Source organism: Ambystoma mexicanum, chromosome 4q, assembly GCF_040938575.1.
Source record: "Ambystoma mexicanum isolate Mex_15411 chromosome 4q, UKY_AmexF1_1, whole genome shotgun sequence".
NCBI lineage: Eukaryota > Metazoa > Chordata > Amphibia > Caudata > Ambystomatidae > Ambystoma > Ambystoma mexicanum.
In genome coordinates this window covers 623617711-623636128 of record NC_090928.1, presented here as the reverse complement: position 1 = coordinate 623636128, position 18418 = coordinate 623617711, and the positions used below count along the sequence as shown (strand labels likewise).

The window sequence follows — 18418 nt, the reverse complement described above, 5'->3', positions numbered from 1 at the left end:
GTAGGAACAGGATTAAATCCTACCTATACAGAAAGAGTGGACATTGCTCTCCTACAAGAGACTCACTGCACCGCTGAAGCTGACGAGAGACTCAGAGAACACTGGGGGGACAAGGCTACGGAGCCCCCTACTCAAAATTCGCCAGAGGAGTGTTCATCTGGTTCAACCCCCAGGTACCGTTTCTCCTACATAGGATGGTGAAGGACCCTGAAGGTAGATATCTGATCATATGGGGAACCGTAGAACAAAGAAATATGTATAGTAAACTCATACTTCCCCAACAACAATATCCCAGCCCATTTAAGGGTACTTAGCACCCAGATGTCACAGTACCGGGACAGCTTCTTCTTATGGGGAGGCGATTTCAACTGCGTCCACAATCCTGAATTAGATAGGTCTTATCCACCGGCAAACAGCTTTCCCGTCGCCACCTCATCCCTGAATGTCATGATCAAAGAACTAGATCTGATTGATGCTTGGCGGGACCTTCACCCGGGCGAAAGGACATACTCATATTACTCATCCCCACACAAACTTCACACGAGGTTGGATTCTTTTTTCATAAGCAGAGAACACATGCCTCAGATAGGTAGTACGCAATATCTGGGGAGAACCATCTCCGACCACTCCCCACTCCTGTTAGACTAGCAACACAACAGTCCCAGACCGCCCATCCCTATGCGGAGAATGTCTGCCGAGGCCCTGAAAGATCTGACCTTCAGGGAGGAGCTCCAGGAGTCCATAGAGAATTATGTAGCGGAAAACTCAGGCAGTGTAGACCAAATAAGTACGCTATGGGACGCCCTAAAGGTGGTCATACGGGGAGAAGCAATTGCAAAAGCAGGGGGCATCAGGAGAACACTTCGGGAGGAATTGAACCAGAAAGAGTTGGAAGTACAGCGACTAGAGTCCACCCCTATCGACACATCCGGGAGGGAGGAGGAACTAAGTTCTCTCAGAGAGGACTGCTCTAAAGCATGGGACAGACTGGCTAAGTTCGATTTTAGCGTCAGAACTAACAGAGCACATGCAGAGGCCGATAGGCCGGGTCGGCTCCTAGCATGGCTCTGTAAATGAGAACACCCTAGGCATGCAACTACAGCATGAACAAGGCACAGAACATAGAACCCAACAGAGCATAAACGACGCCTTTCAGCGCTTTTACGCACGACTATACTCCCACACACAAGGTCCCACAAGATCAGATACTAGATACCCTGGAAGAAATCGGCCTGCCTAAATTGTCGCCAACACAGTCCGAAACCCTAGACTCCGACATCACACCGGAAGACATAACAGAGGCTATTATTAGGTCCCTCGCCACTTGTAAGGCCCCAGGGTGCGACAGGCTCCCCCCAGAATTCTACAAGGCATATGAACCCACCCTGAAGCCCTTATTACACCAGGTCTTTTCTGAGACATTCGAAACCGGTATCCTACCTGACAGCATGAGGGAAACCTTATTGGTCCCGATGCTCAAACCCAATAAACCCTCCGATAAATGCGACTCCTATAGCCCGCTCGCCATGCTTAACTATGATGTTAAAATATTGCCGAAGATGCTGGCAAAGCGACTATCTAGAGTGATAGGTGACATAGTGCACAAAAACCAGAATGGTTTTGTACCTGGGCGTAACACGTCCCAAAACTTACGCAGGCTTCAACACATTATAGCTGAGACCAATACAAGCGACAAACAACTTGCATTACTATCCCTAGATGCAATTAAAGCATTTGATTCCATTTATTGGGAGTGGCTGGTGGCGGTTTTGGAGGGTTTTGGAATTGGCCAACGATTTATCAGATGGGTATTGATCCTGTATAATGAACCAAGGGCCAGGCTAAAATCTGGGAAGTATGTGTCAGACGCGTGGGATATCCGCAGGGGCACCAGGCAGGGCTGCCCACTTTCCCCCCCCATGCTCTACATCCTGTGTCTAAAACCCATTGCAATCTTCCTCAGGCAGCAATTTTTCGATGCAGGAATTAGGCTGGGTGGGATAGATCACATTGTCTCACTATATGCAGACGATGTACTGATATACGTTAACAACCCTCATCTCAATGTTCCAACTATACTAGAGGTCCTTGACAACTACGCCAAAGTCTCGGGCATACAATTTAGCAAGACAAAATCCTGCACGTTCCCATTAGCAGCCCTGAAAAAGAGCTTCCCTCAGTAGGCATAAAGTGGGAGACTGAATCTTTCCGTTACCTTGGGATCCAGATAATGCACACCTCAGAACAAATGCACACACAAAACACGAAAGCTGCGATACCCAAACTGCACAAGTCCATAAGTTTCTGGTCTAAGCCTCCACTATCCATGCTGGGCAGGGCCTCAATAACCAAGATGATCATTCAACCAAGATTCCTGTACGGGTTCCAGAATGTGCACTTTTATATCACCAAACCCTTCTTCCAGCTTTTGGATACAATAATTAAGGAGTTTCTATGGGGGAAGGGCAGACATCGGGTGGCACTATCTACCTTAGTATTACCACACAGGCAAGGAGGGATCCAATTACCGAGCCTTGGGAAGTACTACCTTGCAGCACAGTTAAGTCATGTAACCAAATGGTTAGCAGATGGGACTACTTCAGAGACCCCTCTGCTGCAGGCCATGATCTCCCCAATCCGTCTGAAGGAATTGATTTGGGCCCCTCAAACTTTGCTACACGATCTGCCTTTTCTGGCAACTCTGGGCAGGAAAATATGGCGTAGAACTGAGACGACACTACACTGGAGGCAACCATACTTCCAAGAAGTACCAATACTTTCGGGACTCGATAAATCTGTCACCACCCTCCACACTATTAGGCTCTGGGAAGACAAAGGTGTATACACTTGGGGCGATCTATACTCCGAAGGCATATTCAGGGACTTCACTGAGTTGCAGGAGGGAGAGGGCATTCACGCTGGCCAATTCCTGTGGTACCAAAAGATCCGCAAGATAGCACGCAAGAAATGGGACACCTGGCCAGAGGAGCCGGAGGCAACCCCCTTTCTGACACTACTATACAGCCTGAGTGAAGGGGGGGAAGGGCAATGTCTCAAATCTATAGCCTTCTCGTTGACATCCCCAATCCCCGCAGTGATGCACTAAAGACCTGCTGGGAATCAGACATGGGACAGGAGCTGTCCGAAGTAGAATGGAGTAGAGCGCTGTCCTTTCCGAAAGAGGTCTCTAGAAACCAGAGATTTCGGCTAATCCAATTAAATGTACTTTATCGCACATACTTAACCCCAAGCAGGATTTCGAAGTTCAATAAAACCGCCCAGACACAGTGTACCTGGTGTGGGACAGAGGGAGCAGATCTAATCCACATGCTATGGAACTGCACCAAAACACATAGCCTCTGGTTAATGGTGAAAATTACCTGTGAAGAAGCGGAAGTCACTAGGTATAAATGGACCCCAGCTGAATGCCTCCTAGGCTGCTACCCCAGATTGGCCAAACTCAAATACGCGGTTAAGCTGATGGACTTGCTATGCATAACAGCCAAGAGGACCATCGCCATGGCATGGAAACGGCCGGCAGGGCCGAATCATAGAGCATGGCGCAAAGAATTTGAAAGATGGGCGACCGCCGAAACAAGAGCTTGGGAGGACAGCGTGGCTAGATCCACGGACGAATCGAGTACTGCCCTTGCGGCATGGAAAGACACCATGTCCAAACTGTTCCATTCCTCTGATAAGCCCCCCTGAACAACTCGCCGGCCCTATCACATGACCTAGAAGGTTGACCAGAACACTTGAAACCAGACCCCCCCAGCATTAACATTCTTGGAAAGCCCATACCCACGCCCGTGGCGCCCGGCCACTCCCCCCGCTTGCGACCCAATCAACCATCACTTGCCCCCAGACCGGAGATAGTTAATGTTTGATGTTCTTGTTATGTAAATGTTGTTGTTTATTTGCAAAGATAGAATTTCGGTGACCACGTTGGTCAATCTGAATAGTGATTGTAACTATAAATGCCAATAAACAAATTTTAAAATAAGTCAAATACTGAGAAAACTACAAGCAGTTGTCTGCCTTGCATTACTGACCCCTCACACAAGCTACTAGTCAAGCATCAAAAAGTCACTCCCCATTTCAAATTTAAAATTACACACAGCACGCCATTTCTTACATGCCAAGAGTCAATTCTCACAAGCCAACGGCTAGTGGACATTTATGAGCTGGCTGCAACAAGAATCTAATTTCCCTACCCACCACATACCAAACCCCTCACCAGTTGACACTGACCCCATGTGCTTAACAAGGTAGTAATCTAAGAATGAACCTTGCTTGAGTAGACCATCATCAGAATGTTCACAGGGCTTAAAATGCAACAGTGGACACTCCAGTCAACACTGTGATATAAGAACATGGAACTGGGTAGGAGAAAGGTTCAGAGTACGTACCAAGCACAAACATTTAAGACACTGCAGGAAGCATAATATAGGAGATTAGCACCAGGTTTCTACTGGTATACGTGTCATGAAGTAGCAGGGGTGCAAAACATCAAACTCCAAGCTACTAGCCAGGCATAAAAGGTGACTTACTGCCAATTCTCTACATAAACACACTACACAATTTTACTTGCCAAGAGTCAGTTATGACTAGCTAATGGTAAGTGGCAAATGCAAAGCGAGACCTGGCTCACAATTCCCCTGATGTAGAATTCACCGAAAAGGAGGCCCAGATGTGGGAGGGATTGGTTGATCTCAAGAAACACGAGGTACAAACACAGGCGGACCAGAGGGCCCATCCAGCATTATATCCAATATAGTTTAAGTGTCCAGCCCAAAAAAGATAAGAGTGCAAGTAACGTTGATGCTTGTCTACAATCAAAAGTGAAAAAAACTATTCAAATTAAAAAGGTGAAAAAAAAAAAACAACAAAAACACACACATACACAGGGTTGTCAAAGCCTGGTGCATAAACATTGATAAAAAAGGCGATATGAGCTCCCTGCAAGATGCCAGAAACCATGACATCTTTCATTACCTACAACAGTTGGGACCAATGCCAGTGCCTCATGGATTAAGATGGCGATGACACTAAGGAGGAGAACGAGGTATAAAGTTGGTTAATATGCCAGTATTGGCACAAAAAGAAGTGTCAGCTACAATAACTGAAACCTTCACAATTTAAGCAACAAATTCACAGATCAGTTACATAGTTTAAACAAACATGGTCAATAGGAAACAATTTAAGAACCAGATTCGAAAGTGAGAAAAGGGATCCCCACCCTGATAGACCAAGCGACTGTCAACACAATGCAAGAAGGCTCACCCAAATGAACCAACCAGTGTCCCCAGTTTATGCCGACAATTAGTCACAAGATATAAACTGCCAAATCAGTACTTTATGCAATCCGCAAACACAAATAGGAGTGAAATGGTGAACCATGACAATTCTGCTCAAGTGGCCAGGTTTTGAAAGTAATACACCAACATCAGCAGCGCGACATGCATTATAAGAAAAATCAATCATGTTGGAGCTTGAGGATTCTCTGTGCACTTTGCACGAGGGGTAGTCGACAGGGGAGGAACATTGTCCAAGACATCCAACACCTCATCAGAAGTCATGAAGAAATTTGTTTTGTTGAAAGAGTCGAAACTTGCAAGCTTTTCCAAGTTCTTAGCAATCCAACACGAACCAGCCATAGGACGGAAATTGTTCCATTAAGTTGTGTTGCCTTCTTTGGAAAGTCCTGTTGCAAGGACAAGTCTTTATTGCTGGGATTATATTTGAAGTGAAATAAGATAGTTCTGGGTGCAAATATTCAAGCTGCCAACTACTAGCCATACATAAAATGTCACTCACCACCTCAATGTTACACATACACAGGACACGCCATGTCTTACTCGCCAAGAGTCAAATATCACTAGCCAAAGGCTAGTGCAAATTTTGCGCCCCGGTTTGAGACTCTGAAATGGAGCAAGGACATCATCAGAAACTTCCTGAAATTAAAATAGAGAAGAATTAAAAAGGCACAGTCACCGATTTCATGAAAGGCGTTGATAGAATGTAATTCTAAAGATATTTCGAATAGAGTTGATCTTGGAAAGAAAATACTCATTAAAAAATCATTTGCCAATTGGAGAGAGAGTAGGATTTTACATACGCAGCTGGGGAAGGCCAAAGAGTTGTAGAAAAAAGCAGAGCTTTTATGCTACAGTGTAAACATGCTCATGTAGAAAGAAGGCCTTAGCCTTAACAATGGCTTTTTTTTGCAATGTCTATTGGCCTATAGGATTTGGACAACGTTGAACTATCCCTGACCATATGTCAATGCCCTTTTTCCCTTACCTCCCTTTTCAGGACTCCCAATTCTGATTACCATGGGTTGGATGGTTTTAGCTCTTTGGAGTTGATGAGGGGCAAATAGCGGACCTAACTTCGAATGCGGACAGGCATTGATCTAAAAACTGTTTACAGAATTGGTCTGCCTCACCACTTGGCGAGACACAAATGCACAGAGCCAGCTGCCTCACCACAGGGCTTGCAAGAACTGATGATCTAGTAAGCCACTGTAACTCGCCAGCCTCACCAGCCGCAGTAAGGCAGCCTGAAACCGTGCTCAGACAGAAGGTCGCTCAAACACCAGTACCCCTGAAGGGGACAGGAACAGAAAAATAATACCGTCATACCTTCTCAGGACTACATAATAGGCAGCTGTACCAGGAACAGAGCTTCACTGTTCTCGCCATCATCTGTGATGATGGCCTCTAGTTGTCCTAACTGTTCTCAAGAAGTTCCTACCATAGATTTTGAGGCTACTCTTGAAGTGTTTAAGAGAAGGCTGAGAAGGATGGGGAGGGAGAAAAGACTGCCAATCAAAGGCAGCACTACTGATATCGCCTTCGCACCCTTGTTAACGGAAACTCATTGGAAGGCAAAAAGAATATATGCGAAAACAGACCTGCGACTGGTATACAGCTCCTAGTTAACAAAAATCAGTTGAGCATTGTTAAGAACAATGAAGGGGCAGGGGGAAATCAACAGTGTCCGGCACCTGCTTGATCTTCAGAGTCTCTCCAAGGACCACCATTCCCCAAACTGGGGCACCATCAGATGCAGAGAATGTGTTTGATAAAGTAAATTGGCACCCTTGTTGAGGGAACTATGGCTTTCAGAAAACCAATCAAAGATAGCCATGAGCCTGGACGAGGTTCGAGCACTTCCGGGCAAAGGACAAGACTACAGTGTCCACTATCCCCAGTTACTATTCGATTTCCATTTCGCCCTACAACGTCCGAGTCACTAATAACAAGCAAATCTGAGGCGCACTTGAAGGGGTAAGGCAGCACAGGACCTCCTTATACATTCCTTTGTGCAGAGGGAAATGCAGAGAGTGATGCCCATGAACTACAGCTTTGACAACAACAGAACTGGGGAAGAAAAAGTTATTTTCTATGTGAACCCCGTCCCATACTGCACTTAGTCTGCAGGTCTCTTTCTCCAAACCCATGTCTCATTTTATCTCCCTTTAAAAGGGGTCTACCTACGATGTTCAGAAATACTATGCCCCGCCCACTCCTGAGGAACCAATAAGCTTGGTTAAGAGAGCCAAGAGCTTTGCAGTGTGTGTACAGAGAGAATGGAGTAAATTCACAGAGCAACTGAGGATGTTGTGGTAGGTTAGAATCCGGAAAAGACGGCATGTTATCTGAATGGTTTCTTTCAACGAAAACAAGGCCTTAGCTGTCCATCAGCCCAAGATTATATGCCCTACTCTACAAAGAAAAGTGGTAAAAATTGTGCTCATCAGGATGTCTTACATAAACGAAGTAATCTGTCCAGAATTCTTTTCTATCCCGAGTTCTGTCCCTCCCACTACAAAGGAAGAACATAAATCCAACAAAGACATTATTTGGGCGATTGGCAGGTTTTTAAACCCCACCCTGGTATCACTTTACCACAGACTCCTGTTCTAGATGCACAGTCCCAACCATGCACAAAGTGTCTTTTCAGTCTTTCTTTTTCACTCATGCTTACCAAAGGACTTTGCCCCCTTCAATAAAGTCAGTAAATCTTTTATAGTCTCTTGCTCAGTTCTTTTCCCAGACCGGATTAGCTTTCTCTCCGCCACTGTGGTTTATCTCAATCCTTTATTCACCACTCTGAGGTTTGCTCTTTTCCCACTCTGGGTCCTCTTGCTCATAGCTCCACTCTAGGGCTTGTCGCACTCATCCTGCCAACTCTGGTGTTTTCCATTGCACTCCCCAGCTTTGGGATTCTTGGTAATCTCCCAGCTTTGGGGCTTCTTGGTTCTCACACTATGTTAAGCCCCTTTGGAATCACTGAGCCTTGAGGCCTCTCTGGGGTAACCCAGTCTTGGGGTTTCTTGTGGTTCTCCCCGCTCCCAGGCTATTTTGTGGTCTCCCCCTGCCCTCTGTATTCTGCTTGCTTTGGCTTTGTCGCCCACCTCCTGGTTCCTCAGAGGAACTACATACCTTCGTCTTCTCTGCAGTGCTCCCCAGGAGGGTCAGTGAGTCAGTCTAACGAGGAGCTGCTTACAAGGCTTGTTAACCCTGTTTCACGACAGACGCAGTTTGCTCTCGATTCCACTGCCCTCCAGGCTTTCAATCGCCTCTGAGCCAGGCCCTCCAGCTCCTCAAGCTGCGACCTCTGTGGCACTGACCACCTGTGTGAACGCTACCTGCCATACACTTGTGCCGCCTTGCCACACATCGCACAAGGATCTCTGTTCTCTCAAGCCCTGCGGGGTTCGCTCTCTTGCCGCTTCAAATTGGCTCTTTATCTGGCGCCCCTTCAGGGGTTTGGGCCACCCAATGCTCTGCTCTTTCAGGCAAAGACTGTGGATACAGAGTCAGAAACCAAAGCAGCCGTTCTAACAGGAAGTGTTCATGGTCCAACTCCCATATAGCCAACAAAAGGCACTAAAATCTGGGTGTAAAGGGGGGAATACAATATCCCTTCTGGGGAATTTGTGTCCCCTAAAAGGGGGCCTGGGGGGTAAGTAAGGCATAGCAGGAGCAAAGGGGCCAGCTCCTCCTTGAAGAGACGGGATAAACTCCTTGGATTTATCACAGTATGCAGTGCATGGCACATGATATGCCATATTGTGAACAAGGATTTCTTCTCCTGGTTCACAAATCTATCCACTGTAAGGCACCACTGTATCTATCCTCCTCTATCCAACTCTGCAAGCCTTCTCATAATATCTGCTCTGCCTCCTCGACTACCCTTGTAGCTCCTCGCCCTCCATGTGCTTCTGCACCTCCTCTCTTCTTGCTCCACTTGAATGGAATTCTCTTCCCCCGGACATCTGAGAAACAGTCCACACAGCGTTGTTCAAAACCAAACTAAAAGCCTACCTCCTTGCCTCAGTGTTACCTCTTAACCTACCCCTCATCTGCCTGCTAGCTAACATGTTTCCCTGGTGCCTCTACCCCTCACTTCCTCAGCCTCCGCTCTAACACTTCACCCATCATGGTCAAATCCTGAGCACAGATGGCCCCAACGCCTACATTTCCAAAGTTGGTTGTCCTTAATCTATGTATGTCCACCTATGTATTGTCCCTGGTGACCGTTCCATTTACTCCCCTGCACAAGCTGGTCAGAATGTCCCTCAAAGTCACCCCATTGGAAGAAGCTCACTGCTACCCGTCAAATCTGATTTCATATCTAGTGTACATTCTTTTTGTGATCAAAAGAGCAATATATATATATATTATTTAGGAAAACATCTGCAGTAAGCAAGTGCAGAGCATAGGCGTATGACGTTTCTTCAAAAATACTGCTACAAAAATTAGCAGGCTACCCATTTTAAAACAAATTACAAAACCTGATTTTGAAATGTCCCCAAAATATATTTGGGGTGCAGACTAAATGCTTAATCCTGGGTTTAGGGAGGGTAATAATGGGAAAGGAGTGGAAAAAAAAGGCAAGTTCAAAGAATAAACATGCGTAGGAACCTTGCCTCATTCCAGGGCACAGTCAGGTCAGCAGGGTGGGGGATCAAAAGTCAACGCCACGCTAAGGACTCATTATCAACACCATACTAGAGAGTACTATAAAATCCAGACGCCTCCTCTAGTTTGTGGCAAATCGCACCGACTTCACCACACCGCAACACACAATCAACACAGATTGCAACAGCATGCAAGGACTCGCTTCGATCCTATATGCACTCCCAAGCTCAGCCCACGGGGAAAACCGACCTAAGCTGCCAACAGTACACCGCCTCTCACTTTCCTACGCCCTCTTCACCCACTAACCCACCCCCCCACCTTTTGTTTACAGATCCGCCTGAAGACCAACCCTGTTGGTGACGGTGCGCTATATAAATACCTTTAACATGGGTAATAAGTTATTTACTGACATTGTGACATGGGTTTAAAGAAACAGCAGACCGAGTTTAACAGACTTGACAGGACAGCCCATCTGTGAGTGGAGTATACATTTAGATATTTCCATTTCTGAAAAAGAAGGAAAGTCAGGAAGACTATGTAAAATGTAATTGTGCATGGAAATGGGTTTTTACAAGTACCAAGGGGCACATGATGCATCCACGTCGTCGACCTTTGTGCCCATGAAGGGTCCTACATGCAGCTCACGCCTCATCAAGGGTCTAGGCAGATACATCACCCTGGCCCTCATCGACCTGCACTGGCTCCCACAAATCACTTTCACGTCTTTCTGCTTCCTCTATAAAGGGTGTCACCCTTAAGTCACCCAGCTACCTCACGGAGAACATCTTTGGCGGACCGCGCACCACCAGAAGCCAGGACAAGTGCAGACTTTAAATACGCTGCTGCAAAAATAAAAGGACCAGCAAACAAGCCTTCTGTGCCTACACCCAGTCAGCATCAAACTCGTCCCCATGCTCCTACAATTCAGAAAAGAACTAAGACACCCCTCTTCAAGGAGTATCTGCTCCTCACAACCTAGGTCTTCACGTTGCACCCCCCATGCCAACTGATTTGCTAGATGCCGTCTGCCCATTTCCTCCCACCACCATATAGCTGTACCCCTCCTTTATCCTACCCGCCCACACTAACTATAGCTGTTCTGTTACCTCTGTAAAGCGCTCTATTGCTTCTCAAAGCTAAGTCGTCACCCAATAAATATTCGTGCAATACGTCCACCAACACTGAAAAGATCCAAGAGTTTCTCGGAGAAGCTGTCATTAGCGAGTCGCTACTGTACCTCAGACAGAAGCTTCTAGGCACTTTAAAAGCAAGAAAGAAACCTGTACTAACATGACAAAAAAGTACTTTGCGGCCAGCATCCATTTTCATATTAAGGTAAGGTTACAGAGCATTGGCCTTCCTTACACTACATAAGATGGCCATGCAGCTTGTTAAGCAGTTTATCGCGCTGGTTTTACAAAGTTGTTGCAAATATAGCTAGAGGTCTTGTGGACTAAAAACCAGGAGGAGACAGGTTTTCTTAATAAGCGTATGTGTCTGTGACCCAAATGCCAAGCTAAGAGCCTGTGCACCCACGTTTCAGGTAGAATCAAACAGGGTGGATTTAGATAATCGAACTTAAAAGAAATACCATATTGAAAATTGAACATATGGTTGGTCGGGTGGGAGAGAGGATGGAGCACATGACAACATCTTCTACTGTGAACAAACACGTGCTTCACATGGCACTCGCCAGCAAACTCATAGCGATTTATAAGACCCTACCCCTGTGAGGCAAGCTGCATCTAGCCTCCAATTTTTTACTTAATGTATCCCCTCCACTCCGTGTGCCTTCTCCCCTGTCCCACCTACTTATTGTTTGCCTGGCAGCCCACCTCCCAGCCCTCCCACCAGCCGATTGGCCCTATTGGGACTTTCTTCCAGGGTAGCCTCTGCCCGGGCAGCCCTCTGCTAAGGCGCCATGGCAAAGGGCAGCTCCCGAAGAAGCAGCTTCAGTCTTTGTTTGCCCGTGTTCACCTGGGATGCAAGCGACAGTCAACCAGCAGCGTTGGATATGGTAAGCATGATGTGGGTGGGGAGTACAGCTATTACTGTACTCCATTAAAACCCCACCACTCTTCTAAGCCATTATGATAAAGCTCATTTGTGTTAGCCAGCCATATCTCGCATTTAGCCAAATTGTGTAAGGTCGCTCTACCTTGCTTTTAGCCCATTTGGTCTGGGCGGGAGTACAGCAATTACTATACTCCAGTAGAAAAAGAAATACCGTATAAATAGCTGCAGCTAGCCTAGTGTACAACTGGTTTTCTTTGCACAGCACATGTTGTAGTTCAGTGTTCTAAATTATACTGTTGAATCCAGGCAAACATTCACCACTGATGTTTTTCTTCAATCTAGTTACATTTCCTCTCCACTACTGGGTATCTTGCCGAGCATGTGTACTCTGAGTTTTGGTGCACTTTGAATCTAGGTGCATTTCTCCACTGCCCTTTCATTACAGTCCATAAGACGGTCAGCTAGATGTCTAGGTAATTATCTGTGTACCGCATTCAAATGGATTTTGCAGGTAGAAAATATGTTAAAAGATGTATCTAGGATTGCCCTTTCGGTGCTTAGAGATCCATCAGTATAGCTTGACATTGCTCCAGGGCCTTTGAACTGAACCCGATAGATTGTTATTACCTCGCTTACAATACCTGTGGGGACAGCCATGGGGGGTTATACCTAGATATGCAGCTGGCCTACCCCGCTTACAATACCTGTGGGGACAGCCATGGGGGTTATACCTAGATATGCAGTTGGCCTACCATTGCAACTGGAGGAAAAGCACATGTGGTACACTTAAGAGCATTTACGCCTCCCTTGTTTAGCCTGCCCAAACATATATGCTGGTAACCCCTCCATTGCAACTATAACTGCTTAGTTTAGCCATTGTATTGCACAATGGTTACAAGCAAAGAACCTTGACAACAAGCGTATTAGACTGCTTTGGTTAGCATTTGTAGAACATGGGAGATATGTAGTCAGATTATAAGGGTAGCCCGTCTAGCCGGTCTGTCCCTTCCACCAAGGTGTTCCAAGTCACCCAGTCTACTACATTTGGTAGACTAGTAGGGTAGGCTGTTCTTAGTACCCAAAAAGGCTGTAAGGGTAGTTGGCTTTTCTCCCCCACAGAAAGTAGGATGGCACAGCAGCATCGAAGAGGAGTTTAAGGTATGTATAAACACACCACTTCGATGAACATCCACTGCAGGCATGGCTATCCATCCACGCACTCTAGAATTTAGCTACGACTAGGTCAAATTCGGTCTAGCTGGTCACAGAACGGTTTCACACTGAAATACCAGACTTGCCTCAACACCTCTGCCATTAGAATACAAAGACAACATCTAGTGTAGATAGAAACACATCGAGTCTCCTGCACTAGCGCTGTCGTGACATCCCGCAGCACCCACCCACGTGCCTCCGCACATGTGCCTGACGGATTGGGATGCCCAATCTTGGCCAAATTCATAGACGCATCTTAACCCTCCTCCTAGAACTTTCCCATACATGGACTTCGGTACCAGATAGTGTTCCAACCACAAAGCATATGAAGGTCATGCAAATGGGGAAATAGCGGTATATAAAATAACTACAATACATTCAAATATTGCCAAACAGCAATAAAAATTTAAATACCACCTTTAATTCCAAAAATATTAAATATAAATTAGATTACCCACTGCAAAATGTGCACTCAGACATCAGTTACTGTTTTCCTTCTACGTTCTAGGGTAAAAACCTTATGCAAAATTGTACACAGAACAAAAATTAAAGCAGATTGGTACGGCACAATTTAGACAGTCTGTTTCATCTTCCAACCCTAGATTTTGGGTTAAGGGAAATCGGGCACAAGGAGAAGAGAAAAAAAATGTAAAAAAAAAAAAATATATCAACTTTTTAAAAAATTCAAAAGACTGCAGTCATATCAATAAAAAAATCAACTCCACCAACACCACGTTTAACAAATACCACAAATAAACATGTGCTTATTAAATGCTACAATCAATTCGGCTCAGACAACTGAACAATGGCTACAAAAGGACATGAAACTATTCAGTTAATTACACCATTGCAGTAAAAATTATTGGAAAAACCACAAACCCACTTCATCAGCAAACATGGTGCAAGGCCAACAGAAAAACATCTGAAACGGTCATAGAATCCTCCAGTGCAGGACATGGGGGGGGGCATGCCCTTTCGACCCGTCCACGTCCAAGGGCACCACATCCCAGCTAGTATGCCGATTTGTTATGCACAATTTTCTTCGTTTAAAAACAAAACACTGCGCATAGAGGCAACATCCAATCTCTGCTTGCTGCAACCTGGGCCATATGTTGTTTGGCAAACAAACCGATCACCCCCACATATTCCTTCTGTGGTAGGACAAGGCTTCCTGCTGCCCCGCCGGGGCTGGAGAGAAGAGTAAATCATGTGTACTGTAAAGACAGGTTTCAATAATCGCACAACTGCTTACATGTGTGTTTCAAATGCATGTTGTGGGTGGGGGTGTATGTGCACAAGAGTTTGAACATGTGGGTGTTAACCAGTTTTTAGGGCATGCCATCAAAGCGATTTACAGTGGGAATGTTAGCATATACCTCGGACACAGACATGAAAATGTTACAAAATGCTCCCGATTAGTGCTGGTGACCCAGCATCTACTTTTTCCACACCAATCGTTAACCTACAAAACCAATTGTAGATCAGACGGCGTTTACATCAATTTTCTCAAAAAAAGTGTGATGTAAAGTGCACCACTTTAACAAATCATCTTAAATGTCTCTAGGGTGGGGTGGCCCTACCTTACAAAAGGGCCCCCATGCTACTGTTGCTCTCACTAGAACTCAGGAGAAACACCAATGCCCCTGCATTAAAAATATTCATCAGCTGACAATGGCACTAAAACATGTATAAAGGTATGCCCGCCCCCCCCCACCCACCAGGGGCTAACTGCTGTGGGTGCTTCTTGCCCACCAGCGTGCTGAAACCTACTGCCTCCACTGGAGTCCACACAATTCCTCACTCTGGAAGCACTTAAGTTGGCCTGGTTTACCAACATGACCAGACTTTGGATCGTTTGCATTGCGTTTTTATGTGTGTAACATTTCAGTAAACCTGTTGCACCAATAATGACTTAATTTAACCAAGTGCAAAAATGTATATATATGTCATGTCATTTATAACGCGCCTGTACACAAGTGTTTCTAAGCGCGACAAGACAAGGGAGGGAAGAAAGGGAGGACAAGACAAACGATCTCACCAGGCCTTGTGTCATTCAGATCAGGCGAGGACGAGAAATAGAAGGGGATATCCTCATCCATTCTTCATTTATGTATCCTCAACTTATTTGGGATTCTGGTGCTGTAGAGGAACCCAGTCACACAGAAGTATGCCTGTCTCAACTGGCCGAAAACATGAGTAACAAAGAAGCATCATTGCATGTCCAATTCAGCAGGTTTCACACAATTAAGACAAACCCAAAGAAAAATGAGAAAAAAACGTTGAGAAAAACCACGAAGCCAGTACTGTATACCCGCAATGCTATACGAAACGAATTGAACAAATAGGCGGAATGTTTACTCAACAAGTACTGTGGAACAGCTAATTTAAATCAGGCGAGTTCATTTTACAAAAAGTCCTGCTGATACGAATACTGAAGAGTGCGCCGATTCTCTCTAAACAATTGAATCGAGTCTGCACTTCTATTTCTAAAACGCAGCACACAAGCAGGCACTATTGCACTGAGATCAGCAGCGACAATATAAGGACCCAAGCAGCCAAAGTTATCGAACTTTAGGAATGACCCATCGATTACACATTCTAACTCAAAATGCATGCTCTCTGTTGGGAGATACTTTGACTAATTAGAACACGATATATGCCAAATGCAATTAGAAAAAACAGGGGATTGCCTGCGCGTGCCTTTTAAAATAAAAAAAAAACAATAGCCTATATCAAATTCCAAAACATAAACACGACAAACTGTGACATGCCAACCCTTAATCTTCCTCTGTATTAACATGACTCAACAGAACAAGAACTATAGCTGTGAGGAAAAAGATTTGAAAACACAATAGTGAGTGATCGTGAAATGAAACGTACTGCGGTACTAGCAGCGAGTTCAGGGTTGCAACATCTCATACAAGAATGCATTTTGCAATCAGCATGTGACCGGCACATGACTCTTAGCTGACGGGCGGACCTTCCCTTCACCGGCAAGAACTTGTCAGCAGAAATGACGAATGCAATGTAAAAAGCTTAATTGGAAACTCTCCTAAAACGTCACGATGCCCATAAAATACACGAAAGCATTACTGGCCATTGGCGATTATGCAGCATTTTAACCGAAAGCTCAAAACACGTTCTTTGGTTTCCGTTTTAGATTCGTGTCACTCCATGTAACAGATAGCTTTAACAAAAGCCACAACAGCTCTGTAACAAAAATGTAACAACCCACACAAGCATATTCGACAAAAACGTTGTGGAAACTAAACGGGTGTCTTGGCCCGCATGACCAGAGAGCTCTAAATTGGCGATCAGATGGCACTTACAAACAACTTTCACACTGAAAACGCGTCTACGGCATGGAGGTTAAAAAGCACCCTGGCTTCTCTTCATTTCAAATAATTCTGGGCAGAGCAAAATGGTCATTGCTAAGTGATAAGCCATGGATTTAGACAGTTGGTTGAAAAAGTGTCCACAGAATGACAGGACCACAAACCGGGACGAAGAAACCGAAGCACAAATTTGACAATAAGATACCGGCGCGATGCACCTGCTACAAGTACAAGCAACCTGAAAGTGGCAGGTACAAACTTCGGGGACATGACCCAGCCTCCAATGCTTCCGGTCCATAAACGCTAGAAGGGATATTACCTTTGGGTACCACTAATGGAGGAAAAAACGGTTTTGTAGCAATGGTGGATGAAGGCTGCACCCGTGAACAAAAAGCTGTTATATACAAAGTTACTGTAGACGGGACACGATTTGACCACATCATATGCACGTATTAAACGCACAGCCCACTTTCACGAAGATCTAGCATAGATGACCAGATCTTGTAGAAGCACTTCTTCGCAGCGATGGCTTTGTGTGCAGGTACTGTTGAAGGGCCTGCCAGGTGTACCAGTCCTCCGGGTCCTCATTTCTAATTGGTGTCTCAGGAAGTGGGGTTTTGGTACGTGGCTTCCACGAGCAGTGGGACTGGGGGAGTCACTGAAAACTACACCATGGTTAGATCACTGGTAGCAGCCCGTCGTATCCTAAACCTTCGACCCCTCTCCGAAAATCCGACGCTAGGGATACTTACTATTCAGGATTCATACTGGACATGTCACGCTCTCCCCCCTCCGCGTCTGCACAGATCCGGCGCCGTCTGAAGCTGGGGCGGGGCCGTTTGACACTTGCTTCCTCTCCCCCAAAAGAAAAAAAAACACCACCGGCCCCTATCCTCTGAAACCCCAAAATGGCCGACCAGCCTGAACCAGGAAATAGTGACTATTCCGATTCAGGGCTTTACAGGCTGACAGGAGACCGGCGCGCGACGCACCGCGGGAATCGCAGTTCCGCAACCCGAACAGCTGCTTAGGCTTCAGCCAGTCAACATAGTAGCGTAAACCACAACTCCCGTGAGTTACCGCTGAATGGACGCATGCGTACTGGCACAGGTCGCTTTCTTCTGTTTCTCATGTCATTGGCCTGGGTATCCCTGGGCTGTCTTAGCTTTGGCTCCTTCTAACACAGCACGTCCGGGGCTGGTGGTAGGTGACGTCACCACTGAAACGTGGCAGCTGGGCGAGTCATAGTAGTGCCGGTCTTGGAGGGAGGCGGTGTGTGGTGAGCAGGTTAGGAGAGTGACAGGACAAGAAGATGAGTGCGGCTACTTGAGAAAGAAGGGGAAGACAGGGAACGGGTAGGAAAGTGATCGAGGTAGGACGAAGGTACATGCGTAGGTAGCATCTGTCACTTAGCTTAATTGTGGACAGTTGTTGCACATATTCTGGACAGACTGTCAAATTTGCAGATACAAATTCCGGATAAAGCATTACATTTACGGATATAAATTCATCCAGACAACAGAAGTACATTTCACGGTATAAAATGTAGCATGTTATGTGGGACCCTATTGCCCTTTTAAGATGTGTGTCCCCCCAAGTGTATTGTCCTTTTAGGATGTGCCATGACCCGACCTAATAAAAGGAACAACTGTAGTCACGTGCAACAGAACCGCTACAGACTCCAACAATGGCAGTCCTGTTGTTTCCGTCAGTCACTTTGGTCCTCCAGGGCTACACTGCTTGATCATGGGCCTGCAGGCCCACACCATGTGATCATGGTCACGCAGATCCCTGCTGGTCTGGGCCCTGCCTAGCCAAGCACCTTCCATCTGCATGCTCCCAGCATCCATGGTTCCCCTGGCAACAAGGCCTGTATCCTCACGGCCTAACGGGGTCCCACCCTGCAACCACCTGTAAGTCTGG

The 18418-nt window shown here is 45.9% G+C and overlaps 1 protein-coding gene across 1 annotated transcript in view; it reads right to left on the bottom strand.

Annotated features, from left to right (window-relative positions):
- The window catches only part of RAB1A (RAB1A, member RAS oncogene family), a 237863-nt gene extending 220430 nt beyond the window's left edge, over positions 1-17433 (bottom strand). Inside the window, exon 1 of the mRNA XM_069608163.1 lies at positions 17248-17433. Coding sequence (XP_069464264.1) covers positions 17248-17270 — 23 coding nt within the window. The 5' untranslated portion in view covers positions 17271-17433. The remainder of the gene's footprint in view (positions 1-17247) is intronic.
- Positions 17434-18418: the final 985 nt, after the last annotated feature.